General features: G+C 39.7%; 1 protein-coding gene and 1 long non-coding RNA gene across 2 annotated transcripts; both read right to left on the reverse strand.

Moving 5' to 3' along the window:
• Positions 1-1,295: 1,295 nt before the first annotated feature.
• LOC126056062 (uncharacterized) lies at positions 1,296-4,637 on the reverse strand. Its single transcript, XM_049847543.2, has 4 exons — positions 4,513-4,637; positions 2,621-2,818; positions 1,534-1,605; positions 1,296-1,465 (listed from the first exon to the last, which is right to left on the reverse strand). Exons 1-4 carry the CDS (start codon positions 4,543-4,545, stop codon positions 1,364-1,366), a joined length of 405 nt encoding a protein of 134 aa, XP_049703500.2. The 5' UTR covers positions 4,546-4,637; the 3' UTR covers positions 1,296-1,363.
• A 108-nt stretch (positions 4,638-4,745) lies between these two features.
• On the reverse strand, positions 4,746-14,605 carry LOC126056063 (uncharacterized). Its single transcript, XR_007511810.2, has 3 exons — positions 14,520-14,605; positions 13,837-13,932; positions 4,746-4,953 (listed from the first exon to the last, which is right to left on the reverse strand). It is a non-coding gene; the product is annotated as an uncharacterized LOC126056063 (long non-coding RNA).
• Between the last annotated feature and the right edge of the window lie 6 nt (positions 14,606-14,611).

The raw sequence follows: 14,611 nt of genomic DNA on the forward strand, positions 1-14,611 counted from the left end.
TTTTGCTGACCCCGTAATCGCTGGCATAAGGGACAGGATCCGCGTACGAAGTCGCGGGCAGAAGCTAGTATTATATAAATATAGATAAATTTAGTTCCTTTAGTTCCTTAGGAGTATAAATTTACACCGGGTATAAAACATCTTCATTATTTTTAAACTGATTTTTCCCTTTACTTTGACATAAAGACCTACCTCCATGCCTTTCAAGTCAATACGACCATTGGAAGTGGTCTAGGTTTTTGATGAGTGAGTCACTCAGTAAGTGTATACTGTATAGTAAAAATAGCGATTTTCTGACGTCGATATCTCAAGACCTACAATAGATATATTAATGAAATTTTGTATTTTAGATAAGTGAGGGGTCTCAACAGATACTAGAAATAAAATAGATTTTGAGATAAAGGGGAGTCGAATTTGGCCCGAAATGGTTCGTGTAATATAACCCACGGCCGGTGTGTCGCTTTTTTTTGCTCTAACTTGGCGGACACACTGCCGTGTGTCTAGATTTTTATTGCATTGAGGTTAATAAAAATGATGTCTACTGAGCGGTTGCGTAGCCAATCAACCAACAACGGTCTCTCCACTATTTCGATCGAAGTATCCATGGATGGCCAGTTCAGAGAGTCAGAGTCGGGTTTGGATCTCAGTCGGATGTGAATCGTATGTCGCTTAAGTAAAATAGCGGAATCGTGCCCCAGTTCCACTACCTTCAGATAGGACAGAAGTCTACCACTGAAGTAAGTTAGTTTGAAATAATAGATAGCCCCACCTGCACCGCGGCTGTCGAAGGAACCTCAATATAACGAACTAGCCGTTTTCCCGCGGTTTCACCCGCGTCCCGTGGGAGCTACTGGCCACACCGGGATAAAATATAGCCTATGTTACCCGCAGATAATATAGCTTTCTAATGGTGAAAGAATATTTAAAATCGGTCCAGTAGTTTTTGAGTTTATCCATTACAACCAAACACAAACAAACAAAGTTTTCCTTTTCATAATATTAGTATAAGTAGAAGTATATAGACGAAGGTGGGGAACGATTCAAGAAGCAGGCGGAACGAGGTGTGGGGCGTGCAGAGAAGGCTGCTAGCTGGTGTTAAGGGTTCCGTAGCCAGAGTATGAAACGTGACCTTATTAGAATAGTACATACTAAGTCGTCACAGTGTCTCTCCGGCCATCCGTCTGTCACCATGCTGTAGGTATCTCGTGGACCGGAGTAGTAGGTAAGTGCCTAGACAGTTGTTCACCACAGATGACATGTGTTGAATTTGGTAATCAATAAAGACTGTACCTTTTCAAAATGTTTAATGCACTAGGGAAACAATTAACAATCATTACGAATTAATTTATTAAGAGGCGGGTTTCTATTTTATTTTCTTCGATTTGCAATCAAACCGCTTGTTTTTGAAAAACGATCTATTTTTTATTTTCATATCGTCTTTCATCTGGGACAGTGAAATAGATCCCTGTGAACAAAACTATATTGAGCAGGTATTCATGAGCACAGAAGTGTAATGAGACAAGTGCAACGTACCTGCCTGCGCTGCGGGCCGCCGCGGCCGACGGCCTGCGCCAGCGCGTCGAAGCGCCGCCCCACCTCGCGCGCCTGCAGCCGTGCGTCGCGACATTAAGTCAAGGGATTCAATATAATGACCGCAATCAAATGCTTTGACACTCTTCAACCAAAAATATACTTGTACTTAACTTATCACCAGAAATAAAAGTTTTTTTGTCTGAATGAACCGTTTTTGAAAAATTTAAAAGAAATACTGAATTAAGTTTGTAACTTAACCGTATTTCCAAGCATTTTTAACTGAGTTTACATATTTGTGTATAATAGTTTATATACTGTGTTATGTGAAATAAATAAATAAATATTTTTTTTAATCCTCAAGTGTCTTCTTTCACATAAAATAAAAATAATACCTACCTTAAAAAATAAAAAGAAACACGCTTCTAAAAATTAATTTAAAAATATAAATATCGCGTGTGTACCTAATCCCATTAAATCAAACACGTTAATATGTTTGGTATAGGCATATGTATACAATCTGTTGATTTGCATCCGTACCATATTCACCTGACGACGTAATTAAGTATGCTAATGATTCTCGACCCAAATCAACAAAAAAATTGGTACGTAATTTTTTTTTCAAAGCCCTAAAACCGTGCTGCGCCCTCACACAGACGCAAACACAAAGCATACAACGATCATTCATAAAATTGGTTTACTTCTGAAATACTACGACATTACAATGACAAAAAAAGCAGTGCATATTAGCTATTTCCCGTCTACTGTAATTCCAATCGATTATTTACGTAGGTATTTTATGTCTCCTCCTGAAATATGGCACAAATGCAAATCAACACCTTGTATGTCTGTTAAATACATATACTAGCTTCTGCCAGCGGTTTCACCCGCATCCCGTGGGTACCTCTGCACGAACCCGGATAAAAGTAGCCTATAGCCTTCCTCGATAAATGGGCTATCTAACACCGAAAGAATTGTTCAAATCGGACCAGTAGTTCCTGAGATCAGCGCGTTCAAACAAACAAACAAACTCTTCAGATTTATAATATTAGTATAGATTATGTTAGTATATCTGGCGCAGTGTACTGACGTCGAGCGCGTCGGCGTCCAGACTGGCGTCGGCGTCGCTGAGGAAGCTGTAGAGCGTGGCGTCGTCGCGGCGCGGCGCGTCGTGCTCGGGCGGCTCGCGGGCCGCGCCGGGCTTGGGCGCGGCGAGGCGGCCGGTCAGCTCCTTCTGGATGTTGTCGATGGTGCTCTGCATGCCCTCGATGCGCTGCTGCAGGCGCTCCTGCGAGACGGGTTGCTCACCTTCATACTCGCGTTCAAATATCTTTATTGAAATTAGGCTCTTTTTCACATCAATTACATTGGACTGCACCCTCATAAATCCTTTCATCCTTTCACCGCTTCTTAGTGTTATATCTATCTAGGAAGAAGAAACTTCCCAGCAACACAGCCATCTATTACACTTTAGGGCCTATGCACACCGCGTTTTATAAACGCGCCGCGCGTCGACGCGCTTTTGCATCGATACAAAGGACAACAAACTGCTCTGCAGGATAAAAACGCGCCGCGGCGAGTCGAGTTGTGTGGAAGCGGCAAGCACGCTGACTGCTCGCCGTTGGCTTTTTCATATTGACATTACGAAATATATTATAATATACACGATTTAATGCTCTAAATTGAATGACAACTTAAATGATGGTGTGGAGCCGCCGTGCTGTTGCGGTGCCGCTATGATGTGCCATAACCTTTAGTTTTATTTTAGCGTAACTAACGATCGGTCGGGTCGGGTCGTGATTAGGATTTACGATTAAGTATGTACGAAGGCAAATTTAATCATCAACATAAGCGAGGGACTTTGAAAATAAGTGAAGTCTCGATATCTGCGAATAAAACGATAACAATTTGATTTTGAATTTTACGATAGACCAATAACAAAAATGGACCTAATCAATCAATCAAAATCAAAATCAAAACTTATTTATTCAAACTTGGCTGCAAAACAGCACTTTTTGAACGTCAGAAAAAAATTACATAAGACAGTCCCCAAAACGCCCACCCTACACCACTTCCTATGTGTTTTTGCTGGGAAGAAGAAGTGGCGCAACAAACTCCCCAGCAACACATGTCTGTCTGTAGGTTAAAAGAACCTTTCAACAAAGTACAGTGAGTATTATTGCAGTATGCAATACGCAATATTGTCATAAAATAAAATTACATTTAAAAATGATTTATAAAATCGACCACATGCTAGCTAGCACTCACCCTACGTAACTTGTCTAACTCAAGCATTGAATAAATATGATGTGAAAAAAAAAATTGTACAGCCTCCAATATTTATAATAGTTTATGAGGGAGTGCCCACCTTCATGTGATATTCTATTGCAACCTTATGTCATGTACAACATACATAGGTAAGTAATGAATCTAGTAAATTGGACCGCTCAGCCAGGAAAAAAAAAAGAAGTATAAGAAAAGAGTTTACAAAATTATATAATACTACTTATAGTATAGTCAGTAAGACGACCTGGCACCACAAGCAGCACCCGTTCACGAGCATAACGCGAGGATCAGCCATCGCCCCCCTCGCACATCTTTGAGGGAGGGAGGGAACCCGACCGCCGACGCTACCGCAAGCAGTGCCGTCTAAGGGAGCATGACGTACTCACTGCTACACAACTCAATATCAGGATCAATTATCGCTAAGTAGTGGTCCTTATTTACTATAATCCAAAGGGAAAAAAAATATATATATAAATAGATGATTAAAATAAAATATAATAAATACAGTAAATGTATCCTGTCAATAATGTAAAACTAAGTAATGTCAATAATAAAAATATAAAATTGTAAAAAAAGTAATTTCGAGGTGCGCCCAAATTAGCGGATAGATCGGAAGACTTCACGCCATTCACATGTACACCTTGCGTTCTGTCATGCAAGTAGCGGGGTCATTGTGTATCGTTAACGATCGAATACCTTCTCGGCGCGCATGTCGAGGATGATGGTCATCTGCGCGGCGAGCTCGGCGTCCTTCCCGCGCAGCTCCTGCCGCGCCGCGTCGCGCTCCGCGTCCGCCTGCGCGCGCGCCGCCGCCAGCGCCGCCGCCGCCGCGTCGCGCGCGCCCGCCGCGTCGCGCAGCTCGGCCGCCGCCGCCGCCAGCGCGCGCGCCTGCTCGGCCGCGGCGTCGGCGGCGGCGGCGGCGGCGGCGTCGCGCGCGCCGGCGAGCTCCGCCCGCGCCTGCTCGAGGTCGGCGCGAGCGCGAGCGACGGCTGCCGCCTGCTCGGCGAGAGCAGCGCCGCGAGCGTTGCACTCGTGCTCGCTAGCAGTCAGTCGGTCGTTCACCGAGACTTTCTCTGCTTCCAGTCTACTAGCATTTTCTTTAAGGAATCGAACTTCCGCCTCTAAATCTTGCTCGTGCTACCCAAAAAAAAATCTTAAGGTAGGTATGAGAATTAAGGTACACTTATTTATTTATGGGAACAAATATAATGACCACCATAAAATGCTTTGATACCCTTAGTTTTGTAACCAGAAATATCTACTGAACACCATAAAAATCAAGTCTAAAAATGTAATAGTACCAGCTATTTTAGTCACGACTTCACTTTAAATTGTATTTTACCACCAAATTTAGTAAATGATCACCAACTCTTGACGACCAAATTAATGTATTATTTTTGCCTAAATAAGTCACTGTGATGGCCATAAAATGTAGGCTTATCTAAAATATATATAATATAAAAATGAATCGCAAAATGTGTTGGTAAGCGCATAACTCAACAACGCCCAACCAATTTGTCTAATTCTTTTTTTGTTGTGTTTGTTATTGTCAGGAGAAGGTTCTTATGAAAAAAAAAATAGGGTAAAGTAGAGAAGGCAGTTGACGGGAGCGAAGCCGCGGGCAAAAGCTAGTTACCAAATAAAATATTATGATGCCATAATAAGTTATGTGTCCGGCTTGCAATGCATGCGTGAGTGTCAGAATGACGAGTGACAGGGGAAAATGAAAGAAAATGACATATTGCGCCGACCCCAAGTAAAATTGAGAACAGGGCAGGAGAAAGAAGAAGAAGAATGTGTTTCTCAATACACTCCTTCGAAAACACACTTTTATCGCACTGTTTAGAGGCATGCAATAGGCAATTTTCCACCCTAGTGCAGGAAAAGGGTCCCCATAATGTTATTACATTTATTGTATCCGGCCGAACTTATTTTTTTGGAGTCAGTTTACTTAAACAGGATAGCAAGACGTAAAAACTTTGATTATCATTTTATATTAAAACGCTGGTATAATTTTGATGATCATTTTCATCATCCCAAAAGTATTGGGATAACAATGATTTATTTGGACTCATTTTGCTTAAATAGGATAGCAGAATTTAAAAACTTAAAATGGTGGTTTAATTTTGGTGATCATTTTGGCTTACGCATGATTTATTTTGGAGTAATTTCACTTAAATAGGATAGCAAAGTGATAAAACTTTGGTTATAGTTTTACATTAAAATGCGAGTTTCATTTTGGTGACCATTTACTATTTTTGTCTGCTATTTGTTACTATATCTCATGATCAGTTAAACATAAGCCTTTATTTATTACCCGACTGTTTAATACCTACTTCTTCACATTTTGTACAAGGGCGGACTTAACGCCTGAGGAGTTTCCTATCAGTCTACCTTTGGGTGGTGGAGAAATAGCAGTGGTAGGTGGAAAGGTTAGGTAGGAATATGATATTTAGTGTAAAAAATATATACAGTCATGGACACATAATTAAAGACACCCCCGACTCGAAGTGAAATAAATAGTTATGGTACTGACATGAGCTTAAGCACGGTATAAACTGTAGTGTAATAATTATTAAAACCAACATTACATTGTGTTCTTTAAATTAAGGACAAAAAATATTTTCTTTCTTTAATACTTTAGATATAAAGCTCTATGGGAAATGAACACTAACTTTTGTAGCTGATACTTGGCTGGTCAGCTAATTAAAGACAGTTAAAGCCCAGTTAAGAAAAAAAAACGAAAGATACAAATAGTTGCCATACTTTTTTTTAGAAGTGAGTAAAATACTTATGAAAACTTGAATTAGGTAATAATTTAGGTTTATTTCATTAAAAATTTTCATTTTAGTCCTATCAATAAGACTAGAACAAAAATTCTAGTAAGTAAAATGTTTTAGGCTTTTTAATATTATATTTTGACATACCGATTTATTCATACCACTTGATCTATAGTAAGGACATGGTAATAAATTTATTATTAAAGATTTCTTATCAATTGCACTAAAAAAGGCATGGTTTGAGAACAACTCAAAACCGACCCCAAGGAAAACTTGTCCGCAAACAGACTTTAAGGCGGTGCTATAGGCAAATAGTGAACCATTTACATGATTCGGTACTGGTTTTTTGGGAGTCATCTGATGCTAAAAGGACGATAATTGTGTCTGCAGAACTTTTAGACTACAACCGGGTCGGGAAAAGCTGTAAGGCATGGGTATCGGAAGATGTTACTTTTGGAAAAGCACCGCGTGTCCATACTGTAGTTGGCTATTTCTATCAAATGTGAAAGGTGCAGTTAACAAGTGTTCAAAAATGTATTTTTTTTCTCATTAAAGAAAGGGATACGAATAATTCTAAAATAATTTATCGAAATTAGTCGCCTCCAAAACATGAGATGGAACCAAAATACAATAAGAAAGTTCTCAAACATAGGAGGCGAAAAAGTAATAGTGTGGGGCTTCTCTCCACTACTTGGTGTGGTGATCTTTTAGAAAGACATTATTAAAAATAGGCGAATTCAAGTACTATAATATTTTAGAAATAGCATTTTGTTATATGCTAAGCATAATTTACCGGTCCTTAGCGCTTTCCAAATTAGAAAAGTTCTGAAAAACACTGTAAGAGTAGTAAAAAGGACTCTTTGATCGAGCAACTTATGACGGTTTTGGTTTGGCCCATCGCAAATTTAATAGAAAAAAAACTGGTGATCGGCCAGAAAACACAATGGCGATAAGTCATACATGAAACATTGATCAATTTTACACAGATTTTTATGAAGCATGGAAGAAAATTCCCCTAGCGACTTAAAACAAAACTGACCGCTTGCACGCTTAGGGATGTCGTGCTGTCATTGAGGTAAAAGGAAATAAACCAAATATTAGTACTCATTAGTATGCTTAGTTACAGTGTAGGGAATGTTGTTATAGAAAAGTACCATCAATAATATTAATAATTTGCATTTCTACCTCTGAGCAAATGGAGTGTCTTTAATTATATGGCCAGGCCACGTTATGGTTCATACCGCTCGAGATTCGGATAAAGCGAAAAAAAACTTGTCGCGAAGGATCACTGAAGATAGTCTTTAGTTTTAATATTTCACAATGCCCTCTTAAATATTTTAAAATAGAAAATAAAGTTCCAGTATCAATCAGAAAAAAGAAATACAGATGAAATGCGGCAGCAATTTAAGATTCCAACAGTGTCTTTAATTATGTGTCCATGACTGTATGTTACAGCCAAAGTAATAAGTCTGCATATTATACATATTATCTAGCTATTATTTTTAATATGTACTCAATTTGGATAAAGTGATAATTGACACATAATTAATCACATTAACTAGCAATTTTATATAATATCTCCATAGACTTAGATCTATACTAATAAACTCTTTTGCAAAAAAAACGGGCACCTATGCGAAATCTTAGTTTTAAGGACTTTACGTGTATTTCAAAGGGTTTTAATGATTGTAGTATGTTTCTAGCACCAAAAGAGTTAGCCAAGCATGCGTGAGAGTGTATTCTAAATCTGAATTTTGTACAATTGCTAAGAAATTGGTTAAACCTTGTTTTGGACTAATTGCTGGCAGAAAGTTCGTCGATGTTTAGAAAAGTTTTTGAAGTGATTTTCAGGAAAATGATAATGCAGATTTAATAATCGATTAATGTACTTTTTTGTTAGATCAAAACATTTTTGAAAAACTATGCGTATTTGATAAAATTTTCACCTGCTCTAAATGGGCTATACTGATGATTGATGGCAATGTTAAGAGTTTCGGTATTTTGGTGTAAAGCGTTCTATTGTTTAGATATTGTACCCACGTGTTTTAAAATATCGCTTTTTCATAAATAAACACTATTTAGAAGAGTATCAGTACCTTTGGCTGCGACAAAACAAATTTAAAGTAAGCAGTGCCGATCACAATCCGTCTCCTATCGGACTTTGACATTTAAAAAATACCAAATTTGGTGATAAATGTTAAAATTAACCACATGAAAAGTGATGAGGAGGGTTAAAGCTATCTAAAAAGTCAAATTATTGCCTCGTTGAAGCTCTCTTTAACTCCATAGGTATCGGGTTACTAAACGACGATTTAGGTGAAAGGGAGTCAAGAATTCAAAATTATTGGCCAAACGTATGTTTCTTAAGAAATGAGCAGCTTGCCAATTATTGTTATGATTAAAGCAGGAAAGTGCTGCAGATGCCAGAAAATCTCGGTGTAGGCAAGTTTATTTAATAAAATATCCGTGGGATGAAAACACGCTATTTGAACGCTCAGACTCATAGATCTTCAGAGGTCTACGGAGTTTCCCAAGAGACGAGGTTGTTTAAAAATCATTAATTACGAGACCTTAAGACCTCATGCTCACAGTCTATGCGCTATTTTCTGTATTTTGTAGAATTTCAAGACTTTTAAAAATGTCATAGTCCTATAGGAGACGAGTTGTGATCGGCACTGCTTACTTTAAATTTGTTTTGTCGCAGCCAAAGGTACTGATACTCTTCTAAATAGTGTTTATTTATGAAAAAGCGATATTTTAAAACACGTGGGTACAATATCTAAACAATAGAACGCTTTACACCAAAATACCGAAACTCTTAACATTGCCATCAATCATCAGTATAGCCCATTTAGAGCAGGTGAAAATTTTATCAAATACGCATAGTTTTTCAAAAATGTTTTGATCTAACAAAAAAGTACATTAATCGTTTATTAAATCTGCATTATCATTTTCCTGAAAATCACTTCAAAAACTTTTCTAAACATCGACGAACTTTCTGCCAGCAATTAGTCCAAAACAAGGTTTAACCAATTTCTTAGCAATTGTACAAAATTCAAATTTAGAATACACTCTCACGCATGCTCGGCTAACTCTTTTGATGCTAGAAACATACTACAATCATTAAAACCCTTTGAAATACACGTAAAGTCCTTAAAACTAAGATTTCGCATAGGTGCCCGTTTTTTTTGCAAAAGAGTGTATTATAAAGCTGAAGAGTTTGTTTGTTTGTTTGAACGCGCTAATCTCAGGAACTACTGGTCCGATTTGAAAATTTCTTTCAGTATTAGATAGCCCATTTATCGAGGAAGGCTATAGGCTACTTTTTATCCCGGTACGGGAAGTAGTTCCCACGGGATGCCGGTGAAACCGCTGGCAGAAGCTAGTAATGTAATAAAACAAGTAGGTAGGTAAAGATTATTATTTCATGTTAACTAACCAAAGTGTCTGGTAGCTGACCTTAATATACCTAATTCAAAAAAGGCTAGTTAGCACAGTGCAGGGCACCCCATAATATGTAGTAGCAAAAAGTTCCCTCTTTGAGGTGTGGCTCGGGCCACTATATGGACGGCCCGGAGGACACGGTGAACCTCACAGTCCTGGTGTGCCCTGCCTGGAAAGGGCACCGCCGTGTCCTCGTCGAGGCAATAGGCAACGGTGACCTCTCGTGCTAGGCTCTGGTTAAAGCCATGGTCCGGGGTAAGAGGTAATGAGATGCCGTCGTCTCATGCAGACGCTAGAGAAGTTCACACCTCTCATCCCAGCTGCTGCCATGGACGTGAAAAACACTACGGGCGCCGGTTGCCGAGTGACGTCTCCCGGCCATCGTAGGCGTGGGTTTGTGGGCGGTGAGTTTCTGTTGGCTCATCGTCCTTCCGTCTCTTAGAAGACACGAGCCCGTCTCGGCAGCGCGCGTTGTTCCACTTGCTCCTCGAAGAGATTCAGCAAACCCCAGTGGGTTTAAGTCACTAACAGTCTGACACTCCTTCACGCTGCTAAACCACAGCGGGGGGAATCATATTTTGATGATTTATCTTTAAAAAAGTCGACAACAACTTAAACAGTTTATAAGAATTAGTCAGTAGCAAGTTAATAGGTATAACCACCTACCATATTTATTACTTTGGCTAACTTTTACCAGCTATTATGAATAATATCCAGATAAAGTAATTAATTTATCACATTGTCAAGTCAATTTGGGTAATATATAATAATGACCAGTGATTATGTATAATATTTATTTAATCACTATGGCTGTAACATGTATAACAATACATAAACATACTATACATACACACATACATATTACAATTGCCAGGAGAGACAAAGAAATAATTAACATAAAAGAAAAAACAAATAAAAATAATCTACGGTAGCGACTCTGCCAATTTCATGTGGATGTGGTCACGTAATTCCTTTTTTGATTTTTATGAATTTTTTCCTTGGTTGATTGTATAACGACTGTTAATTATCCTGATCTCTAGAGGTAGCTCATTCCAAAGAAGTATAGATTTCACAAAGAAGGAAGAGTGAATAATATCAGGGGCCCGATTCTCCTAAGTTAATACTGTCAAAATCGAATAGAAATCGAATCGCAATATGATCGCAATAGCAATTTTAACCATATCGGGCATTCTGCTACTAATAAAAGACCAATCGTATTCGATTGACATTTGATTGGTGTGCGATTGGTCTGCTATTTTGGTAATTTTGGACATTTTGGTCTATACGGTAGTTTGCTGTACAATCATTTTGCAATCGTAAATCATTTGCAGACAAAATGATTCATTATTAAATGACAGAAAAGGGTAAAAACGTTTATTACAAAGAAAAAATAGCGGAATGCCACATACGCTTCAATCGTAATCGACTCGGGATCGGATGTCAGTCGAATCGAGTCGAACGTGAATCGTATGTTGCTTAAGTAAAATTAGGAGAATCGGGCCCCTGAACGGAGAGCAGGGCAATGAAGAAGACGATTATTAGAGGAGCGGAGATTTTTGTTGTGCTGTGAACACACATACTGGAAGTGAGAGGTTAAGAAGGAAGGGGAAGACGGGGTATAGTGTAGAAAAAAGAGTAGTTAATGCCCTCATCACACGTTGATGATCGTGCTTGTGGAGATTAAAAACGAATCGAATGCAATTGTTGAGAAGCCGGTAAAGTTTATTGAGCAGATCTGCATTCAGGTCATAGTAGCAAACATCACCATAGTCGATTATGGGGAAGATTAAGGTTTGCATAAGCGTCGCCTTCACGTTAACCGGGAGAAAATTTGTCAAGCGATAGAGGAACCGCATCGTGCTGGTCACTTTCTGACTGACAGCTGCAACCTGTGATTGCCAATTTAACGTGGAGTCAAGGTGTGGGCCAAGATTTTTCACAGTGCAGCTGTACGGAATGTTAATATGTACCATTAAAAACTAACGGTGGTTAGACAAGACCATCAACTTTGCTCATGGCTCTCGAGCCTCCAATAATAATGGCTTGACACTTGGTAGGGTTAACCTCCACCCCAAACCTGTCAGACAAATTCTTCACCACTTCCAAATCTGCGTTAATTTTGTCGAGTGTTCCCATTAAGTCAATAGCTGTGGTGTGACGGTAAAGCTGCAGGTCATCGGCATAGAGATGATATGAACACTGAAGTGAGAGAGTGACTAGATTTATAATTATCGAGAATAGAAGAGGTGAGAGTTTGCCGCCTTGTGGAACGCCAACATTCAAAGCAGACCAAGTTGATGAGCCTTCGTCCACCCGACTGCTGGCGATCCCGAAGATAAGAAGAAAACCAGTCTAAAGCTTTAGAAGAGACCATCGAATGGGACAGGATAGATAGTAAGATATCATGACTGATGGTATTGAACGCATTCGAAAAGTCGACTAGAACCAACACTGTTAGGTTAGCGTCTTCCGCAGCCCGACTAATGTCTTATCTTAGATTCCCTTGCAGCATGTTAGCAAGTGTTTCGTTGCGGAATATAATAACTAACGTCAATGAAATATTGCTATGTCAGGCTGCGATTGCAACAATTTGTTATATTCACAGGTATAATGTACACGACGTGGGACACCACCCAGCAGCGGTGGGGTTTGCAGAGACAGATGACGCTCACAGCACCGCGCGTGCCCGGTGTTGTATATGTTATGGACCAAGTGATAAATTGGGCAGTATACATAATGCCCGGTCATTATGAAAAATGCCCAATATGAGAGTGCAATTTGATAATAATTATTCAAATAATCAAATTGACCAGGCACTGTACATATTGCCCGTGACCTTTTGGGCAATGTAATACAAACATATTTAATTTCATTTTTTTTATTGTTATTGACATTTAACTTAAAATAAACTAAATATTAAACCACTTAAATAATCAGCCTCATGATTTGGATCAATTATGAAGGACTTCTGCCTTAAATGACATCATAAAATATATTTATGCATGGAAGTAAGCATGCAACATGCAGCAAGCATGGCTTCTGTCACGGCTCCGGCGCTGCGGGGCTCCGGCGGTCCCATGCGAGCTTATCGTCGCAGCCAGCTCCGCCGGCCAGCCTCAGCCGCGCGGCGAGCGCTGAAACTACCTGCGCCTCAGCTCGCAGGCCGCCTCGCCCCTCTGCGCCTACGCGGTTTTGAATTGCACTCTAGGGGTAGGGCAGACAAGACTACGTGGAGTCGGTTTTGCAGCGATTCGTTTTCGTCACTAAGTTCAATTTTTAATACAATGTTTTGAATCCAAATTAAATTCTACCATTTAAAAAAACGAGCCAAGAAAAATGAGAACAAGAAAAACGAGGCGGAGTTAGTAAATTAGATGACAATTGTCTAATTAATAATTTTGTGGCTAGACTTATAATTTCCCATTAAAATAGAACATATAATTTAAAACAATAATCATAAAATATGTAGCAAGTAACAGGATTTATTTATTAGAACAACTGCCACCCTCGCACCGCATAAAATATAGCTTTATTATCAAATTGCCCAACTATCATGTAGCAATATAATAATGCCCGTACAATGTGATAAATAATTAAGTTAAGGTAGTTATATTAATAACTACACTTGGCCCGATAAAGCTAGACATTATTCATAATGCTCGGGCATTATAAATAATGCCCGAATTAATCACATGGTCCATAACATATACAATGCGGGTCCTGGGTTCTCGACTCACTTATTTCATATCTTACAATAATACTTTATGTACAGCAAAGACATTGTTAAAGTACTAACCTGAGTTTTAATAGTGACAACTTGTTCTAGACTTTTGACCTTCTCGACTAGGATAGCTTCATCGGTTTTCAACTGATCGATGGTTTTCTTCGCGTCCTAAACAGAAACATTGATCATATACCTAAACCTAGCTAAAGCATTTTTAAGGGGCGGGAGGAATGGCTGTTACATTTCAACCAGTCCACATGTCAACGTCAACAGCCTTATACCTGACTGAGCTCAGCCTTGTAAATGGGCTATCGGTCACAATAATGGACCCTAATTGAGTACTGCCTCTTCTGGTCGGGGGTACAGGGGTTGAGAGAAAGATGGTGTTCGGATACCAGATATATTTCGCGTGAAGCCCGAGACAGGCTGTATGTGAGATAACACACTCGGACCAGTGCGCAGTAACAGTTCGTTCCTTGTATATTTTCGCTCTCACATATTTTTGCTTACTTTGCACTCTGTCATACCTACATATGTGTCCCTACAAAAGCAAGTAACTGTTGTGTACCCAGTGTATTACAACGACTGCCAAAGATGTTCAAATGACAGCCGGGACCTACAGTTAACTGAGCTTTCCGAACATTGAGTTGTATTCAATATTAGCTATTCTAATTTCCCATGGGTTATAACCCGCGACGGAATCGTATGCAAAGTGTTCGTCATGAAAGGTTTGGAGCGTGCAGTAGCCGGCGCACCTGCAGACGCTCCCCGGCGCCGCGCAGCTCCGCCGCCGCCGCGTCCGCCGCCCGGCCGCGCTCCGCCGCCGCCGCGCGCGCCGCCCGCGCCC

Source organism: Helicoverpa armigera, chromosome 7 (genome assembly GCF_030705265.1).
Source record: "Helicoverpa armigera isolate CAAS_96S chromosome 7, ASM3070526v1, whole genome shotgun sequence".
Classification (NCBI taxonomy): domain Eukaryota; kingdom Metazoa; phylum Arthropoda; class Insecta; order Lepidoptera; family Noctuidae; genus Helicoverpa; species Helicoverpa armigera.

Bases quoted from the DNA above. Each gene is read 5' to 3' on its own strand.
- LOC126056062 (XM_049847543.2), bottom strand. From the start codon at position 4,545: ATGACCATCATCCTCGACATGCGCGCCGAGAAG. The intron at 1,606-2,620 runs GTCAGTACACTG...GCACGGCTGCAG, and splicing joins TGGACGCCGACGCGCTCGAC to GCGCGCGAGGTGGGGCGGCG. The intron at 1,466-1,533 runs GTACGTTGCACT...TTTTGTTCACAG, and splicing joins GCGGCCCGCAGCGCAGGCAG to GGATCTATTTCACTGTCCCA.